Below are 21,397 nucleotides of genomic sequence, written 5' to 3'. Positions count from 1 at the left end.
AAGGAGAGCAGAAGCTATGAGGTTGGACAATTCTGGACTGAATCCCTGGCTCCACAGGTCACGCCAGTGGTATATACTCTCTTTTTTTTTATTTTTTTACACTTATGAGAGGTAAATTAACACCAATTGCTAAACATAGAAACTGGATAAATTTCAATATTCATTTAGAAATTAATTTTATGATGCTGTCCTAAGTATTAAAATACAGGTTATACTTAAATCATTCAAAGTTTGGCATGTTCACACATGTGCACAAAGTATTTGATAGATATTTACACACTGGGAGACACAATTATGGTCTGACTTTGGAGTTTTGGCAGATCTGGGTTCAAATTCTGGCAAGTTTCCCTACTAGCTTTTTTTGGGTGCGTGTGATCCGAACCCTCGGGCGGGAGCGCCGCCGCGCTTCCCAAGCGGCGCACTATCCAGTGCGCCACCGGGCCGGCCCCAGTATATACTCTCTTAAAGCCTCAGTTTCTCATGTGTAAAGTGGTATGATTGTGAAGGTTAAATAAAATATTTAATGAATAAGTATCTGGAAAATAGATCTTTGGAAAAAGTTTACGTGGCTTCCCCTTGCTAACTTATTAGCAACTCCCTAACTTATTCAAGATGGCACATGTTGTTGGAAGCACAGTCTTATCCTCTTGTCCCACCCCTCTCCAGCCATCCACTGGTAGAGTCCTCTGTACCTCAGCCCTGGAGCTCCCCCCAAACCCTGCCAACACATGCACACTTTTTTTTTTTTTTCTCCTGAGAAGGCTCACCCTACTCTGGGCAGGCACACCTGTCATAGATAAACATCTAGCAAGCTGTTCCAAGTCCTGACCTGCCCTGTTCCAGGGCAAGTGAAGCAACGACATTTACCCAGCCTTGGAATCCCGGAACATTCAAATAGCCCCAGGGATGGATGTTCCGAAGGCCACAGAAGGGTAAGATCTGCTTAAGGATGCACAATTACATGGAGACAAACCACTGGGTAGGTATTCCCACTCCTCCCCAAGGATGAGGTATTCCCCACTGCTCCCCCAAATCTTACATTCCAAAGACTTACTGGTGTCAGGGGCACGGGCCTCATCTGCTTTGGCAGTGTTATCCATGTTCTGTGTATTAGAATCTGGGAAACAAAAGGAAGATTTAAAGACCAGCCCATGCCCTCCAGCTTCTCAGAGGGGCAGGTAGGGGACCTTCCCATGTGATCTGTTTCACTTAGGTTGTGTCTGTGTCTCTGGGTTCCTTTCAGCTGTTTTCACTTATTGGGGTTGACTGTGTGTCCCCCACGATAGCCCAAGCTCCAGGATGACAGCAGCCACACCTTTCCTTTCCTCTGACACTCCCAGGCTTGTCCCAGCCTGGACACACAGGTGAATGTGCTCCATCCTCAGACCAGAAGGCTTTGCTGAAGACTCTCTTCCTCCTGTCATAGGTTAGTCTATGTCCCTTCTTCCCTGCATCATACTCTCTATCTTGAGTGGCAGGATTTATGCCCCTCTTTATTCTTCTCACTGAGAGATTCATCAGATGAGGCTTCCCATAAGGCTCTATGAAGAAAATAGTCCCAGGTCTTTGGTCCCCATTCCCACCCCAGTTACTATGCTCAGGGGACACTCTAGGAATGCAGCTTGAGCCTGTGGCAAGGAAGTCAGAGTTGCACAATGTCCTCCCTTCTCAGGCAAAGCTGGTCTATGTACCTGGGCTGTTGGCCTCGCTGCTGCTGGACCCCTCCTTCGGGTGGTCAGGGGTCTCCTGTCTGGGCTTCTGGCTGAAGGCCAGGAAGAGGTGTGTGCTCAGTGGCTGAGGAAGGTCCACGTCCAGGTACGCCCTCATGAACAGCTTGAAGACATCGTAGCTAATCGGCTGAGAAGGGGCAAAGAGAGAAAAGTCAGCAGAGAGAAGCAAAGGGCAGAGAGGAGGGAGAAAGGGAAAAGGAGTCAGGAAGACGGAGGCTGGAAGAAATGGATAGGGGAGCAGGAGGAAGCGGAGGAGCTGGGGGGCGCAGGAAAAAGGCCGGGGAGGTGGAAGAGAATGACAGGTACAGGGAGCCGATGACGGACATAAGGAGAAAATGCTACTGGCGGCCTATTGGGGCTTGAGGGGTCACAGAACCAGGGCAGGCTTTGGTACCAGACCTGACATGGTCTAAATTTAGGTGAAAAGGGGCATGATAGAGAGTGAGCACTGAGAATGGAGGCCATGGTGGAGGGCTCTGCCTTTGTCCAAGCCACGTGAGGGACGTGGCTCTAATGAGCAGGGACAGGCCAGTGCCCTTGAATCCGAGTTAAGACGAAGAAGGATGCAGGTGAAAACATGATGGAAAAACATGGTTCTTCTGTTGTATCTTGATTTTCCTCTTATGCCATGGGGGATGTGATTCCTGAGTATTCAGGTCTCAGAAAACAGGAAAGACCTGGAAGAGACAAGGACAGTCTCCATCCTTCATTACTTTCATAATTCTGATCTTCCCTGGGCAAACCCCAAGATAACAGGGGAGTGTGCATCTGGCTCAGCTACTTCTCAAAATATGCCCTTGTGAAGGTTTTAGGCACCAGGAGAAGAGCAGGAAGCCAAGGACAGAAGGCAGAACCAAGAGACATGCCAAAAACCCGACCCTCATCCTACTGTGTCTCTCCCAGTGCTGCCTGGCTTTGGGTCCCAGGCTGTGGACACCCATGCCAGAAAGTCTCTGAGCTCAGCAAACACGCAGCAACAACAGTTTGCAGGGAGTCATCACTGGCTCATGCTTTGATGGCATCAGTTTCTTCATCAAATCGGCAGATGCTCCTGGAAATCACTTGAGGAAGCACTTAGCTGTGCAGGCTTTTGTGAATAATAACAGCCACAAGAATAAAATCCCTTTTGGGAGTCTAATTGGTGCTCCCATTAAAATGCTGATAGCTTTTAACCCCTTGTCTATTCTGGGAGATCTGGGGGCCTTCCCAGAACCAGGAGCTGGCTTGCATGTTTATAATCAGGTTTGAGTTCAAAGGCTTGGCCCTAAAAGCAAGCAATGCCCTCCCAATCTCATTGGGAGCTCAGAAAGCAATTTCTGTTTAGCTTCAGGCTGAGATGGATGTTCTACACATCTCCTTTGCAGAGTGGAGGAAGCCTGATTCAGTTGGACAGAGGCACTTACCAGATTGAGGGAACTCTGAGCAAATGGTGGACTCACATTTCTTGTGAGAGCTGTCCATCTCTCTCTGTCCCTTTCCTGTCCCTGAGTTTCTGTGTTTATTTCCCACTCCTTCTGTCGCTCTCTCTCCACAGCCTCACCACCTCACACATCCTCCTCCCCTTTTCCAATACAAAGGAATAAGATCTTTTCCTCCTGCTTTCCAAGTGTAGCTCAGCTACATGACCCTTGGTTCCCACCTCGCTGTCTCTGATTGCACCTCCAGCACTTGCTTCTCTTCTACCTGCAAGCACGGAGAGTGTCCACTGTTCCAGAGACACTGCTGTCACTAGAGCTACTAGCCCATCCCTCTTGTCTTCCTCTTCAAATTTCTCCAAACAGACCAGACCATCCTCCTCACTTCCTTAATCCCATTTGGTCTGGATTCTAGCCTGTTACCTCTGAACCTGCTCTCTTGAAGCTCACAAACTCAATCACCTTTCTTTAGACTTTCTCATCTTTGGCTTCTCTGTAGCATTTCATCCTGTCTTCTTCACAAAACTCTCTATTTTCCATGGAGTTCTATTTTGGTTCTCTTCATTCTTTACTTTGATTGACTGAATATTTGCTGATTTCATTGTTATTCATTAATGTATTTCAAAAGTCTTCTTGCATTGTTTTTTGCACTATTTAATGGACCAGTACTGTTTTTAAAAGTAGTTTTGAGTTCCAAAATATTCTGTTAATCTCTATGGTTAGCATCAAATTGAAAACCATCAGAACAAAATATTTCTGGAAAACAGACTGTATTAAATGATTTGATAAAAAGAAATCTTAGCTAAACAAAGGCTAAACATAATCCTATTTTAAAAAGAACAAAGTGAAAAGATCATCAAGCAAGACCAGTGTGAGACTTAGGAGACCTTGTGACTGGTCTCAGATCTGCCACATTTTTTGAACCTCAGTTTCTTCTTCAGCAAATTGTGAGTGCTGGACTAGAAGATCTCAAGTTCTAAACTTCTACTAGCTTCCTCTTTAAACTAGTTCCTCTTCTCTACTCTGCAATTTCTGTTCATGCCAACGACACCATTATTTTTCCAGCATTCCAGACTCAGCTTTGAACTCTTAGTGTCTGAGACTGTTCCACTGCAATGTCTGTCACATCCAGACTTTTTCTTTTTTTTTCTATGTCTTTTTTGTGACTGGTAAGGGGATCGCACCCCTTGGTGTGGTGTCGCCCGCACCGTACTCAGCCAGTGAGCACACCGGCCATTCCTATATAGGATCCGAACCCGCGGCGGGAGTGTCACTGCGCTCCCAGCACCGCACTCTCCCGAGTGCGCCGCGGGCTCGGCCCACATCCAGACATTTTCTATGTCCATTGCCCCTGCTGCCATCACCAGAGTTCCTGGTTTCAGGCTTCTGCTTCATGCATCTCACCTGAACAATTGCAACACCTCTCCAAGGCTTCCTTGCCCCTGCCTCCATCTGCCATCTATCTCACTCATCCTTGCCAGGTTGATCTTCCCAAAGCATAACTCTGATAAGATTGCTTCCTTACTCACAAACTTCCATGGCTCTAATTGCCAGTGGGAGAGTTGAGATCAGTTGATATACTACTGTGCTCCTATACTATAATTATGAAATATGTTCAAAAAATAAATTAGAAAATGGAAATTAGATGAGATAAAATGAATATAAATAGAAGATCTAATATGTAGTGTTCTCACAGTTCAATGAATCATCCTGTGTACTCTGTGAGACCTTTGGGATTCACAGCCTCCCATAATTTTCCTCCATCCTAGATTTGTAGCTGCTTCAAGCTCCAAGGCCATCTGGTATTTTTTCCTGTTATTCCCTATGTACACCTATACACTCTGTCCATGCTGATCTCTGTGTTCATTCCTGACCAAGCCTCTGTGCATTTTATTTGGAATGAACCACTTTCTTTTCTACCTGTTAAAATTCCAGCCACGATTTAAAGTGCAACCCAGATACCATCTCCTCCAGGAAGCTTGATATGGTCTCCTGCACCTGAATTTCTATACTTTGTACCTTGATTCCTATCTTGTGACACTCATATCCGCTACTCCATGTTAATATATAGTTGTTTGTGGCACACCTTGGTTCCTCTACTGCATCCATAGCTCCTGAAAGATAGTGAGAATATCTTACTCTACCTTTGTATCTCCCAAACCACCTATCTTGATAGGTGTTTCTTGATAGATATGGATGATGTTAATTGGTGCATTTCAGGAATAGCCTGGTGCCTGGCTCTTGGCTGTTATCTTTTATTGTGAGGTCCATTCAGTTAAAAAAAAATTATGTGTGTGTGTGTGTGTGTCTGTGTGTGTGTGTGTATTCTGCACCTTCTAAGTACAACCTCTTAAGTACAAGGCATAGTACTAGGCACCAGTGTTATCTTTTATTGTGAGGTCCATTCAGTTAAAAAAAAATTATGTGTGTGTGTGTGTGTGTGTGTGTGTGTGTGTGTGTATTCTGCACCTTCTAAGTACAACCTCTTAAGTACAAGGCATAGTACTAGGCACCAATGGAGAACACACCAATGAATGAGGCATGGGCCCATACCTTCAAGAGACTCAGTGTTATATATAAGAGGTAAAGGTATTAAAATAATTACAGTACATGGTTAGCAGTGGTGAGTGCCATAGGAAAAGAGCTGACAAACTGTTATGAGAACTTAGAAAATAATGATGGAGCTCATATTCAACCATTCATGTCCTTATCCTGGAGAATAGGATGGCATAGAACAAACTCAGAAACACAGAGCATTTAAACCAGAAGAGCCTCAGAGGGAACTGGGTCTCCTCATGCCACTAAGGCTAGGGAGATTCAGTGATTTGCCCCAGGTAGGTCATGGCAGAGTAAAACCAGAAGCCAGATTTTCTGATTCCTTGCCCATTCCTCCTTGTACTGTATCTGACACAGGTCCCAGAGCTGGCATAGTGCTCACTGACATTCCCTCCAAGCACCCTAATTTCAGCAGGCAAAGAAATATGACTGTGTGCCACTCTCAAGTGATATCTGGGTTATGAGAAAGTTCTTTATGAGCACAGGCCAGGAGCAGAGTAGCTTCTTAGGAAATGTGTGATGGGTGACTGGGTAGGGAGTGGCTGGGTATCATGCCCAAAATAGATAACCAACCACTACGAAGCATGCTGGCAATTCTCTGAGCCCTGGAGTAGCATCATAGGCACACTCATCATTCAGGCTGAAGGAACCCTGTCTTCTCCCAGCAGCTGTGACTCTCATGCAGGAACTAGCTGGCCAATTGCTGCTGTTGCAACCCACTTCAAGGGAGTATGTTAATTCTTGTACAGGTCAAGAAGGAAGGAGAACTAGAGAGCTTATCATGCATCCATCAGGCATGTTAATTCTCAAGACAACAGTGTGAGGGGAGACCATCACTGTCACTTTTTGGATAAAACAAATTCTAACATAAATAACTTGCTCAAGGTCATAAAGCACATGACAGAGCTGGGATTTGTGCTCAGGTGTGTCTGAGTCCAGGCTCATGGTACCACCCAGCCACCTGCCTCTTTTGCTCTGCTGGGTTTTGTCTGCTCTCTAGCTCTCTTCCACTGCTCTGTTCTACAGAGAATCACTTGATACTGATGGGCATGTTCACCACAGCCAAATGCAGCCCCACTGCTCTGCAAACTTTTCTTCCCATCTTAGCTTTCTTAGCAATCTGCCCCTTCCCATCACTAACCCCTTTCTCGTTGAGACATTTTCCCAGCAGTAAGCCATCAAGCTCAAGAGAAATGAAACCTTTGTTGTTTCCCTAACCCTGTGCCATGAAACTACACCTACTAGAAGTCAGCCGCACTGTGTGAGAGAATGGAATCAGAGCGGCAGTGCTCCCCTGGGACATGGCAGTGCCACGCGTACAAAGAGTGGGGGCAGCTCTGCCAGAGGCGAGGGCGGCCACGTGCTCATAACAGCCACGCCGCTGCCTGCTTCTGAAAGCTCCCCTGGCCTTCAAGCTTGCCTGCATGGCCCTGACCAAATTGTTCCCCTCCCACTCATCAGCCCCAGGGCGGACAGGCTGATTATTGGCCCCCACCAAGTTTTGTTCCCATGTCATAGGAGCTGGGTGGGGATGGGGGGCAGTGAGTTCTTTGCTGGCTCTGCTGTCTTCTTTGCAAGGCTTCTTCTCAGGAATGTTCTTTGAAATGTGCATTTGCAATCTTGCCCCTATTCTGGCAACCTCCCTCCTGTTTCATTCTCCTGCTGATTGGTGCATTTTATCCAAGGCCCCTCTCAAGTGTACTGCCAGCATCCAGCAGAAAAGGCATTGACTCAGGTTTGTTGAGTGGATGACAATGTGAATAAGTGAGTGGCCAGCCTCTCCCAATGTTAGCCCTGCTGATTAGTCACTTTTCTGGAATTAGCCCTCACAAAAGGACCCAGGAACAGGGAAAAGGGAGTTGAATTGAAAACATTCTGGGGAAAGGGGACAGAAGAGAAATAATAATGGGTACCATTTTTATAGTGTCTTGTAAAGTGTTTGACACTTTGCAGAAATTCTCTCATTTAATTTACTCATCCACAAACTTCATGGTTTTTAGTTTTTGTTACCTTTAGTTTGTTACTTTTAGATAAGGAAAGTGAGGCTCAAAAAGATGAAATATTATCCAAGGCCACATTGCTGGTTGATGGTAAAGATTGAAGACTTTAACCTAAGACTATGTGACCAGGGTCATTACTCTTGAACTTGATGCTGCCAGTAGGAAATAAATTCCAAGGGGCAGGAACTGTGCTTTTTCATCTTTATATTTCCTACCATGCCCAGCACAGTGCCTGGATGTCCAAGAAATATGAAAATAGGGGGAGGTCTTGCATTCATTTGTTCATTCAACATTTGTTGAATGCCTGCTATGAGTCAGATACTCTTCTGGGCACCGGAGACACAGCATGGAACAAAAATATTCTAGTGGGAAAGACAAACAATTAATTAAGTAAATTTTATAGCATGACAGATGGTGAGAAGTACTAAGGAGGAAAATAAAGCAAAGCATGGGGATAGGAAGTGTCAGGAAAGAGGGATTCAAATTTTAGATAAAGAAGGTGACAATCACTGGGCATGTGATTTAAGCATGGACTTGAAGGCAGAGAGGAAATGAACAACAACGTGGGTATGTTGGGGAGCAATGGTCCTAGGAAAGGCAACAGCAAGTGCGATGTGCTGAGGTTACAGCAACATTGGCTACCTCAACAACATCAAGGAAGCCACTACATCTGGAATGAAATGAGGAGGGGGAGAGCAGCAAGAGATGAGATCAGAGAGTAGGGAGAGGTGCAGGCTGTAAAGATGTTGACTTTTACTCTGAGCAGGGTTTGGGGGAAACCATGGGGGATTGTGGAGTAGAGTAGTGACAAGCTCTGACATAAGTTTTAACAGATTGCTCAGGATGTGTGTAAAGGATAGACTTTCAAGGGCAAGGGCAGAAGCAGGGAGCCCAGTTAGGAGTCTCTTGCAATAATCTGGGCAAAATATGGTGATCACTCACATCAAGATGGTAGCAGTGTAGGCAGTGAGATGTGGACAGATTTTGGATATATTTTGAAAGTAGGAGTGACAGAGTTTGCTGATGAACTGGATGTGGGTTGTGAGAGGGAGAGAAAAGTCAATGATGACTCCATAGTTTTAGGCTAAATAACTTGAAGAGTGGGTTTGTCCTGGGAAAGATTGCTGGAAAAGCAGGTTTTTCCAGGTCAAGGACATCAGTTTACCTCGTGTTAACCTATGCGATTTTTAAGTGGAAACATCAAGTGGAGGGATAAGAGGAAAACCAAGAGAGTGTAGTGTCCTGAAACCAAGTGAAGAAAATGGAGGAGGATTTGGCCAACCATGTCCAATGCTGTTGAGTAGAATGGCTATTGTGGTTAGCCACAGGGAGGTCCTTGGCTATCTTGAGTAGTGGTCATAGTGGAGGAGGGGGGTTATGCACTGATTCACAGGCTTTCAAGAAAGTGAGAAGAATAGAACTTAGAGGCAATGAGTATAGACAAATCTTTTGCACAGTTTTGCTTAAAGGATAGGAGAGGAATGAGGTCATAGCTGGAGGGGGAAGTAGAGTCCGGAGAACATTTTTTAATATAGGAGAAATAACACAACAATATGTTTATATGTTGATGGGAAAAATCTAATATAAAAAAGGAAAGCTTTTATATATTAGAAATAAATAAAGAGAGAGAGAGAGAAGAGGGAGGAAGAGGAAGGGAGGGGGTGGGGGAGATGTGTTGCTGAAGCAATGCCTGTCAGTAGCCCCAAAGAGGATGAGATGGAGTGCACGAATGGAGGAGTTGGACTTAGACGAGAGCATGGAGCATTCATCCCTAGTTACAGGAGAAAAGGTACAGGAAGGTGGGCACATGGGGTGAGGGAGTTTGTGGAAGACCTTTTCTGATTGTTTCTATTTTCTCAGTGAATGGAGAAACACAATTGTTAACCGAGAATGAGGGGCAGAGGAGTGAGAGATGTAAGCAGAAGAGAAGGTATGATGTAGTCTTCTAGGACAGCAGTGGGGGGGAGGGATGACTGGACTTGGGAAATGTACAATGCCAGGTAGCTCTAATGGCACACTGAGACTTAGGAGAACACATGTTGAAATGCAAGTTCTTCAAAGCAAGCTATGCCTCCCAAGAGGGGAACAAATAATGGAAAGACTGGAACACAGGTCTTTTGGGTTTTTTTTTAAGTCTTGAAATGCAAATGTTCTTACCTCATGTGGGTCACATTGTTTGAGGCTCCCACCCTCATTAAATTCAGTCAAAACATCCTTTATCTTCTTGGAGGAGTCTGGAGAGACACAATCCACATGGGAAACACTGGTGAACAGCCAATGAGAAGTGGGCCAAATACATTCTCCCAGGTTGTGATGGAGCAGCCTCTCCTTCCCAGGACTGTATGGAGAAATGTCACCCTTATCTGTCCTTCTGCCCTCTCATTTTTTCGGTCTATTCTACCTCCTGCTGTCTGAATTTATCTTTCTAAAACATGCATCTGATCAGATCATGTCCTTGCTAAAAACCCTTCAGTGGCTTTCTGTTTTCCCAGGATAAAGCCTAACCCCCTCAGTTAGGGATATAAGTGTCTGGTGATTTGACCTAGCCTATTTCCTATTTTCCCACTTTTCAGCCACATCAAATCACATTTCCAGAAATTCCTGCGCACACTGTGTACTCTTCCATGGCATTTCTTCTCTGTCTTGCAAACCTCACTCAATCTTCAATATCCAGCTCAAATGTCAACTCTTTTGTAAAGTCTTTCTTTGCACCCGTCAGAGTTAATCACTTCCTCTCCTGACTCCCACATGTACACACTGTAATAGCACTTGTCATATATTGTTATAATTATTTGTTAACTTGCCTATCTTGCTCATCTCCTGCCTGTTTTACTTTGAGAGCTGTAACTGGATGGAGAGTCTTTGTATATCATTCCAAGGTCTGACACTTAACTAGTGTTCACAAAACCAATATGTGTATAGATGAGTGCATACATATCTGAGTGGAAAATTTTAAACATTTAAAAATTCATTAATTATGTAGGATGGGTGGGCGTTAAGCCCCAATGTGGTGCTGTCCTTGGTGCTGAAGCTTTATTGTACACTAGGGCAGGGTGGCTCCTTCTAATTCTGTGATCCTGACAACTTTGCCCCCTTTTTCTTGATTTTTATTTTCTATGTTGATGGGAAAAATTGAGCTAGTCATCCTGACACAAAACAGAACCTTGATAATCTCTCATAAATAGCATGCCCGATCTTATGTTCCTATGGTATTCTATCATATTTCTGACAGCCAGAACTTTTTCCTTTAGAAGTTGAGCCCTCCCCACCCCCCATGCTTTCCTCTCAGTGTTCCCTATGTAATACATTTGTATTGAAAGGACCCCCCCAAAAAAACACTCAAAGAATTCTTAAAGCATGGTAGTTTAGAAAATTCCGCTTTTTGCAGGAAAAAACTCAGAAACTATTGGAGACAATAGTGGCTGCTTTTCTGTGGAATTTTATAAAGGAATTAGGATTCAAGAAAAGGGGCTCAATAATTGTCATTAGAAACACATTATGAGTGCATCCTGTGTAGTTATCAGTACTCTAGACATCAAAGAAAACGAGGGTTTCCATGATCTGTATTCTCCCTGTCTAGCAGGATAATTAAGAGGTTCCTAAGATCCATTATTGCTGTTATTTAAACATTTGAGCAAAGGGCAATGTCATCAAAAGCTCACACAGTGTTCCTTGTTGTTCAGGCACTTTGTACAGAGGGTTATAGTCTGTTAGGCCTAGGTAAAGTAGTCTCATGGGCCAAGATATTCATCACTGCTTTGCTGACTTGGATTCAGTCAAGCAGAAGTTATAATCATTTCAGGATCGAGACATGTTGAAACGCCAGAGCAAAATGATGATGTTGCCTAAAAATGGAAATTTCTTTCTGAAATTCAAAACAGATGTTAAAAGACTAACAGCACAGTAAGATCCAGGCAGCAGCAGATGCCACCAATTTGGGCTGTTTCCGTTCGATTCAGGAAACTCTGTGGAGGGTAAGATGCTATGAGGTGCTGCTAATGAGCTAGTGGGGAAGATGATCTGAATAACTGCAGTAATAATAGCTACCTCTTATTGAGGACATTTACCTGCATATTCTCATAAACTATCCCCTACCAACCTGTGCAAATTTGGTAATATTTTCTTCAGTTTACAGATGAAGAAGCTGAAATTCAGAAAAATTAAGTGACTTGCCCAACAGCCAGGGTTTTAACTCAGGTTTATTCTGGCTCAAAAGTCTATATTCTTTTCCCTTAAGTGTTATTCAGTATTGCTTCCTGAACATTTGTTCATATAAGGAAAAGTGTAATTAATGCTGTAGCAACCATATCAAGCTCTATGAAACACTGAGTAAGGAAGAAGTAAAATTAGGAGGTTGGTATGAGGCCTGGGGATGTCCCATGAAGGAGTTAGCATTTGAGCTAGGGCGTAAAGAATGGGTGAGGTTTTGAAAAGCAAACAAAGTGAAAAGGGTATTCTCAGAAGAGACAGAGTGAGGAAAGACATAGAGATGGGCACTGCAGAACATTTAGGATGTTAGAACCAAAGAGTAGCTTGGGGCCAGATTTGTAGGGGTCTTGAATGCTGAGTCAGAGTGAAGGAGAGTTTACAATCGGGCCAGAGCTCAGTTAATGTCATAAATATATTCAAATTAGTCCATAGAAGCAGCTTAATTATTCAGAAAAAAATCATATATTTAAAATCTATTTTAATGGGAGGTTTTCAGCTCAGCCAAAGTGGCCAAATTTAAATAGTACAAATGTGAGAACATGGGTACCTTCGTATGGCTTCTGTGAGAGTAACGTAGAATCAGTGTATTGGTTGAGAAGCAAGGGAGTGATTTTGAATAAATTTATACTCTTTTGATGTTACCATTGCATTTTAGAGATCCACAGTTCATGCCAGCAGAAAACTTTTGGTTCTAAAGTGCTGTTGCTGTATTTGCAAAATCCCGCTTTATATTTAAATGTGTGATGCATATACACACACACACATATATTCACCATGCATTTAAACAGAAATTTTAAAGAGAAAGAATAGAGAAAACATTTATTTTAAGATATCTGATTAATAGCCTAAAATTAAACATAAAAGAAATTCCAAGAGATTTCTGACTAGCTTCTGTGAGGGGTATTACTCATCATACATTTACTTTAGTTTGTCTTATGGGTTTTATAGGCTCCCAGCATCAACACCTTTTTCCAAAAGAGAAACAACCTAATTCTCAAATTTGAGGCATATTACTTTCTCTTTGGGTGTTCTTTGATGCTTTATGACAATTCTCTTCTCAACAGATTTCCAGGCTGGGTTTCTTTTTGCACGATGAGTACTAGTATGAGGAAGCGGGTATTACACTGACTAATTCGCTTCGATGATCACTGTTCCATTCTATTTTTTCTTAAGACAGTTAAGAAGAATGAGGGGCTTCTTTGGAGCATTCCCTGGTCTTATTTCAGGTGCCATCTGTGGGCCCAACAGCATAACCTCAGCAGCAAACTCCTTCATCAAAACCTGTGGCATAACAGCACCAGACTCAGGACAAGTTCCATGTCTGACTGTACAAATAAGGCCATGTCCACAGTTGTTTGTAAGAACTCCCACTTTGTTGAGTGCTTATTATATGCTAGGCACTGTCCCAGTCACCTTATATATCTTATTCAAATCTCTGTAACTATCCTCTAATAATAATTATCACTTATTTTAGAGAAGAGGTAACTCAGGCTTATGGAATTTAAGTGATTCTTTCAAGAGCACATAGCTTTATGAGTGAGTCACTCTTATTTTTAACATATCTAAACAATGTGACACAACTATTAGATTCATTGGATACATGAACACTAGTAAGTCAGAAGACAAGACCCTTCCTCTGTGACAGTGGCTCTCAAACCTGGTTGCATGTTAGAATCACCTGGGGAGCCCTATACACACTGAAACCCAGGCCACACCCCAGACCAATTAAGTCAGCATCTCTTGGGGAACCCAGGAAAGAGTTTATTTTAAAGCTTCCTGAGGGATGAAATGTACAAAGTTGAGGATTGCTGTTCTGTGACTTGACTTTATTGTTATAAGTAAAGACTCTCATAGGAAGCAGGTGAACTTGTGGAATCGTTATTGAAAAGAAAAAAGCTTATAATTGCTAAATCTAAAACTGCAGTGCTCAGCAGACATTCTCCATTGTTTAAGGCGTCAACACCAAAGAACTCCACCCTGCGGATCAACTTATTCTGGTGCTTGGCCAGGTAGGGGTATGCTTTGCATTAATTCAGACTGGCAGGACGATCAGCATGCAGGTCTACCCCAAATCGGTATTTAAAAGGCTTTTCTCTGTTGTCAAGGTTACTGGTGGTAACAACTGCCCTAAGAACTTTTTTTTTTTTTTTTTTTTTTGTGACCGGTAAGGAGATCGCAACCCTTGGCTTGGTGTCGCCAGCACCGCGCTCAGCCAGTGAGTGCACCGGCCACCCCTACATAGGATCCGAACCCATGGTGTGAGCGCCGCTGCGCTCTCAAGTGCCGCACTCTCCCGAGTGTGCCACGGGGCCGGCCCCCTAAGAAGTTTTTAATCCAAAATCATCTCTTTATGCTTTATGTTCCAAGAACTCTGGGACCTAAATCAAGCACTTGCTCCTAGTGTTTGAGAAAATTCAAAGCTTTTTAAGAAAAGAATTTGGCCCTATTCACATATACCTTTGCTGCCATATTGGTGTCAGACAGGGATGCCTTCAATGTGAGCAAGCAGACAAATCAGAGACTTCAGTGTTTGCAGCAGAACACTAGCTGTGCTGCCTGGACCAGAGCCCAAAGGTTCTAGACCATCTCCTCATTAAGAACACTGAGTATTTTTTTTTTATTGAAACATAATTGATTGTACACATTTGTGGGGTACAGAGTTGAATATCAATACCTGTGCATAATATGAAAAACACCAAGTATTTGAACACTAGGCCATTAAAATGCTAAATTTTGAAATAACTATAAATCAACATTTCAAAAGCAAATCTAAAAACGCACATATGAGAGTGAAATTCTAAGGTGCATGATAATTCTTTATTCCTCAAAGTTCTCTAGCAGCTTCTCAAATTGTAATATGCATATGAATCACCCAGGGATCTGCTAAAAATGCAGATTCTCAGGTCTGGGTCAAGGCCTGAGATTCTGCATTTTGAATAAGATCCTAGGTGACATCAATTATGGAAGTCCCCAGCCCTCACTTGTGGTGAGCAGGCCCTGAGCAACACTCCTGTGGCTCTGTGGCTGACTGTGGTGCCTCACCTGCCACGACATAGAAAACACCATGATGCTGAGGCTACAGGAACATAGCCCACAGGCTGAAAAGCCCATAAGTGACTCTCAACCCAGGGGGAGAGGGTGGAGGACACACAAAGAGAAGGGAAAAGGAAATTGGGCACATGAGGAAAAAAAAATCTAGAGTTCCTTTCTTCTGATGAAGGCTGAAGATGTATGAGTAAAATTTCTAATTACTGCAGGGAGTCAAGAACACAGTGAGGTGCACAAGAACAAGAGCAGGGTCTTCTGAGGATCCCAGAGGATGGAGGATGATGTCAAAACAGAGGTGCCAGGGTCAGGAGCACTGCATCTAAAGGCCAGCCTCTTCAGCCAGGAGGAATCGGGCCCCAGAGCAGGATGCGGGAAGCACCCATGAGAAGCCCAGCTTCAGAAGCATTGACTCTTGTTACACAATCCCCCCAGCTGAACTTCTTTTCCTGTTCACTCTGTATCCCCAGCATATAACCCATTGCCTGGCATAGAATAGATGTTCAATAAAGATTTATTGAATAAATGAGGGCTAGGAAAGTGATAGGGCTGGTCATGCTTGTCCCATGTGTTCTGTATTCCCAGTGGCGTAGGGAGAAAAGGCATAGGAAGACCAGTGGTTCTCAAACTTGGCTGCATATTGGAATCACCTGGGGAGCTTTAAAAACTACTCATGCCTGGGTCCCTTGCCTACTGATGATGATTAAATGGTTTGGGGGGTTTGAGTGGGGCATTGGAAGGGTTCAAAGCCTTCCGTGTGATTTGAATGTGCAGCTAAGGCTGAGGACCACTGCGGCAGACCAAGCGAAATACTTGCGGGGAACCTGTGGAAGTGACGACTCCACCACAGATATTACGTATAGAAAATGAGGAAAAGACTTAATGTCAAAGCAGAAGGAATTTTGACTGATATCAGAAAATCCTTTTTAGGATACTAAAATTTTCTAATCCATCATAAATGATCTGAATGACTGGTATGGCTTATTTGTGTTAGTAAAATTTTTATTGCTAGCAAAATTTGCCACCTTTTTCTCCAAATAATTTGGTTTCATTAGTCATATTTCAAGTGAAGGTGGAGAAATGAATCAGATGACCTGCACTATCTTGCAACTGAAATTGTGGTCCCTGGACCTGCAACATCAGCATTACGTGGGAGCTTCTAAGAAATGCAGAGTCTCAGCACTACCCCAGACCTACTGATTCAGAATCCACATTTTAACAAGCTCTCCAAGAGATTTATTTCTACAATAAACTTTGAGACCCATTGTTCCATAGAAATTTCTCCCTATCCATATGACTCCTTATGAGCAGAGTCCTGGTTATCACTAAGAAAAAAGAAGGCCAGTTGTGCTAAAAGAGATGTGGGTGATAAATAGTTGGGGTTATTCCTTTCAAGACAGAAGCAATTAGATAAGGTCCTTCGTGGGCCCAGGACTGCATGAGCATTTGATTAGGTCTTATTCTCCTAGCCAATTCTACTGGCAAAGTTTCAATGATGCTTACTTAGAGCCTTGCATTGTTCTACAAATCAGATCTAAATGTTCTCTCTGACTCCGCTATTAAATCTGACAGGTTTAAATTTTGAACTGTACCTACATTTTAAATTCAGAAGCTTTTCTGTGATCTGATTCTAACAAAATATACTTCCAAATAGCACTATTTACTGATTCATTCTTTTAAAGTGCACTTTAAAATTTTGTTCTATTATAATTTACTTGACATATATATGTATATATATTTACCAATGTATGGTTGAAGGTTGAGCTCCAGTGGGTACTTTTGTTTAATTTGTTGGAACTGAATTGAAACAAATTGAATTTGCACTGGAATTGAGGGACTTTGGTTCGAATTCCTACTCTTCTGTGGACATTCTGTGTGACCTTGGGAAATCACTGGGTTCTTCTGGATGCAGTGTTCTCATTTGTAAAATGGGTAGGAGTTGGAATTGATGATGGTTAAATCTGTCCCAGCTTTAAAAATTCTACACAGTCTAAGCAACTACTGGCTGATGTAGGAAATGTTTAATTTCTTAGAGAACCAAAAGTCTAATTGATGTGTCATCAATTTTTGTCCTTTTTTCCCTTTTGAATAAACTAATAGTTTCTGTCCTTGATAAATCATGGAACTTTAAAGAAATTATCAACAATAACAAAAAATAAAACAAAGCTGGGTAAAACTGCTCCCACCTCTAGCAAATATCAGGATTATTAGGATGAGAACCAGTAGGGAGCATCCCCACATGCACATGCTCTCTGCAGTAGAAAAGACACCTGTTTAAACACAGAAACTAAGTTTTAGAAGGGCTAATGAAGGTCATTTAACCAACCACACAACTAATGCTTTTACCTCCCCTATAGGGTCTCAGCCAACTCTTTGCCCAGACAGTTCCAGGGGCAATCAGCCATTTTTAAGACACTTCTATTCCGTATTGGACAGGTTTGACCATTTGGAATTAATGCATTTTGTACTTTAAAGTCTTCCTTTGATTTCCCACCATTATTCCTAGGACTACCTCTTGAAGCCATTCAAAATTAATCTAACACCTCTTTCCTACAACAGCACTGAGGTATTTTAATATAACACACTCTCCCTCAACTTTCCCTTCCCTTCCCCAGTAAATATGCACAGTATCTTCATTTCTCCATAATAAGGCTTTGAGTTCCCTCACCATGCCAGTGGCATTTCTCAAACAAGTTCTGGTTTGTCCATATCCATTGCAAAAACTGTGGTGTCCAGAAATAAATTTAGTTCTCTAGAAAGGTCTAATCAGGGTAGAACAGAATGTGGATATCAGTTTGCCTTACTACTCTGAATCTATTAAATATGCTAAGATTGCAATCATTGGTTTGGTTAAATGAAATAGTGTAGCTGTATTCAAAAGAAATCTCTGCAACCACTGAACATCCCACTTCTGAAGAGTACTGAATGATATGGCAACACTTTATGATACATTGAGCACTAGCTAGTCTCCAACGATGGCTGCCCTCAGTCCTTCCCCTCCCTGGGTGAGCCACTCCTCCACGGGATGCGGAGTCCTTTCCTCCACCCCACTGAATCTGGGCCAGGCTGTGACTGTTTTGACCGATGGAATGTTCAGGGAGTTCCATTCTAGGACCTCTGAGCCCAGTTGTTAAAATGGCCTGACAGCTGCTGCTTTTATGCTTTTGGAGCCTCGAGCTACTGTGTTAGAAGTCCAGGCCACCTTGCTGGGAAGAAAGGCCATGTGGAGAGGCTCTGGAAGATGAGAAAGTGCTGGAGAAAGAGGTTCCATGAAGGAACACTGAGGTACCATGTGAGTGAATAAGCCATGCTGGACTGTCTAATTAGTCATCAATCATTTGAGGCATCCCAACTGGAGCCCCAAACGCTGGAGCAGAGGCTGGTCATGCTGCTGTGTCCTGTCCAGATTCCTGACCCACAGAATCATGGGAGAAGACGCAATGGTACTTGTCTTAACCCACAAGTTTTGAAGTTGTTTTGACATAGCAATAGATAACTGAAACATATTGTTAGGGTGAAAAAAAGCATACAAATTAGCATAGCAGGTGTATTACCAAGTTTGTTTTACAAATATACATACATACAAAGGTGTGTATATATGTATATGTGTATTTTAGTATTTATATTTATACTTACATTTATGCATAAATATGCCAGTAGTGATTGCAACCAGGAAATAGGGTCATGGGTAGTTTTAAATTTTATTTTTCTGTTTTTCAAAATGTTTACTTTGTTTTTATTTTATAATAAAAATTTCTTAGTATCACATTAGCTTTTTTTACAAGCACTTTACACGGTTCATCACATGAAGCTTATTGTCAACGATGTGTGTGTGCGCGCGTGTATGTACGTATGTGTATATATAAAATATGAATACGTGTACATGTCTCCAAGAGCTATTTAAAGATGGCTTCTTCTCCCATAGAACGCCATCAGAGAAGGTGCAGGTTTTATGCTATATAAATGGAACACTCCAAGAGCCTCTCCCACCTGGTAACCCCATTGGAGAAAGTTCTCAATTCCCAGGCTGTACACGTCAGTATGTTGCTATTGGAAAGCTCCTGCGTATGTGGTTATAGATGAGGGGTTGCTATGGCAATGTGATCCAACCGAATACTGGAATGCATCTAAAATTGGTGGAAGTGACTTTTTAAGGGTGTCCTCTGAGGATTAATCATTTTCTAAGAATTTTATTTATTTTTTTCTCTCCTGTTAGAACAACAGTACCAGAGCACCGTGTCCGGTCCTGGGACATGGACGACATGAGGAAGGGTCAGAGAAGGACAAAGATGATTGGTAAAGAAAAGGCCCACACCACGAAACTACTAAGAACTCTGGCTTCTTTTCATCCCTCTGCCTCTGCAACTGCTTTGCCTCATTTGGAACCTGCCTTCCCTTAGTTCCCTCGACTCTGTACTCTGCTGTATCTCGTTGGCTTTCTGGTTCTCTCTTTGCACCTTCTGACTCCTTTTCCTTCCCAGACCCACGACTGAGGCATGCCCTAAGCCCCATTCTCCATGCTCTTCTTTTCTCTCCTGACATTCTTGTTCTCTGATGTGGCTTTATTCTTTTATTTTTTTTCTTTCTTTGTTGTCTCCACACGATTCCCAAGTCAGAACTGTAGCCTCCCACTCATTCCCACCACATGCCCTCACAGAGCCCACACAGGACATCGCTCTTAGGAAGCAGGATCTTCCAGGGCTTTTTTTTCTTTCTTTGTTGTCTCCACACGATTCCCAAGTCAGAACTGTAGCCTCCCACTCACTCCCACCACATGCCCTCACAGAGCCCACACAGGACATCACTCTTAGGAAGCAGGATCTTCCAGGGCAGGGTTCTACTTACCTTCCCAGGTCTTCCCCAGCTCCCCCCCACACCCGCCATGCCACCCCACAACATGCACTCTGGGTTCCCAGACTGTTAACTGCCCGCAGTTCTCAGAAGCTACCGTGGAGTCTTTCTCACCTCCCTGCCCTTGCCCAGGCTCCTTCCTCTGCCTGGAACGTCCTTCCCCCTCCACCCCCTACTCGTGTTTCTAAAGTCTGGAAACAACATCTGCCTCAGGAAGCCTCCCACTAGGCTGGACTGGGCTCCTCCCCTGTGCTCCCCACTTCTTAGCAGCTGCCATACTGTGACATCCTTGTCTGACTTCCTGCAGGAGGCTGTGAGCATCTGGGGGCAGGAACTGTGTCTCACTCACTGCTGGTTCCCTGGAGCCTGGCACATATGAATGCGTAAGCTGACGTGTCATCACCATCTCCAAAGCAACATTCCCAGACTGTCCCCTCCAGCTTGCATCCTAATGTTGCCATTTTCTACAGATATCTTTGATGGCTTCCTTTTGTTCTGTAAGTTTTGATGATATTTCCACCACAGTTTTCCACATATCAGCATTTGTTCATTGCCAAGCTCACCATCCTAGCCTTGTTCCTCAGCTCAGACCAGATTTCATCCAAAGGACCCTGCCTGACTCTCTGGCCCGGCAACTCCCTGACCCAAGCCACCCTGCACACAGCCTCCAGAATCATGGCTGTAAATTTTGCTGCCACCTTAGTCCAAGGCCCACACCTGACCGGCAGGACCCAAGGCCTCCTGCAATCCCCTTCCCTCCTATGTCCTGCTCCTCTTCTCCATCCATCCCAGAAGCTTCCTTTACCAGCCCCATGACACATCCTCTCCATTAAACCCCAGTCCCTTTGCTTCCATTATACCCCCCCATCTACTACCCACATTTTAAATCTCTTTCCTGCACAGAGTTCACCTAGCTAAATCCTCTGTTATAGGTTCAATTGTGTACCCCCCAAATTCATAGGTTAAAGTACTAACCCTCACTACCTTATTTGGAGATAGGGTGCTTGCAGATGTAATTAGTTAAGATAAGGTAATACTGTGATCATTTCAATAGATGCAGAAAAAGCAATCGATAAAATCCAACATGACTTTATGATAAAAACTCTCAACAAATTAGGTATAGAAGCAAAGTACCTCAATACAATAAAGGCCATATATGACAAACTCACAGCTAATATCATATTGAATGGATAAAAATTGGAGATTTTTCCTCTAAGATATGGAAGAAGACAAGGATGTCCACTTTCCACACTCTTATTCAACATAGTACTGGAAGTTCTAGCCAGAGCAATAAGGCAAGAGAAAGCAATAAAGGGCATCCAAGTTGGAAATGAGGAAGCCAAACTATCCCTATTTACAGATGACATGATCATAAACATAGAAAACCCTAAATACTCCACCAAAATTTATTAGAACTAATAAATGAATTTAGTATAGTGACAGGATACAAAATCAACACACATGAATCAATAGCCTTCCTATATGCCAATTAGGAAATAGCTGACGAAGAAATCAGGAAAGTAATCCCATTAACAATAGCTACCAAAACAATGAAATACTTAGAAGTTAATTTAACCAAGGAGGTGAAAGA

General features: G+C 43.1%; 1 protein-coding gene across 1 annotated transcript in view; it reads right to left on the bottom strand.

The window, feature by feature from the left end:
* Nucleotides 1-21,397, bottom strand: part of DGKG (diacylglycerol kinase, gamma 90kDa) — a gene marked incomplete at its 3' end in the record, with an annotated part of 113,176 nt that overhangs the window by 46,641 nt on the left and 45,138 nt on the right. The window contains exons 3-5 of the mRNA XM_008583354.1: nt 9,859-9,935; nt 1,692-1,857; nt 1,055-1,117 (exon numbers count right to left, since the gene is read on the bottom strand). Coding sequence (XP_008581576.1) covers nt 1,055-1,117; nt 1,692-1,857; nt 9,859-9,935 — 306 coding nt within the window. The remainder of the gene's footprint in view (nt 1-1,054; nt 1,118-1,691; nt 1,858-9,858; nt 9,936-21,397) is intronic.

Source organism: Galeopterus variegatus, unplaced genomic scaffold (genome assembly GCF_000696425.1).
Source record: "Galeopterus variegatus unplaced genomic scaffold, G_variegatus-3.0.2 Scaffold2893, whole genome shotgun sequence".
NCBI lineage: Eukaryota > Metazoa > Chordata > Mammalia > Dermoptera > Cynocephalidae > Galeopterus > Galeopterus variegatus.
The sequence above is the reverse complement of the archived record's forward strand: the minus strand, read 5'-3'. Positions and strand labels throughout refer to the sequence as shown.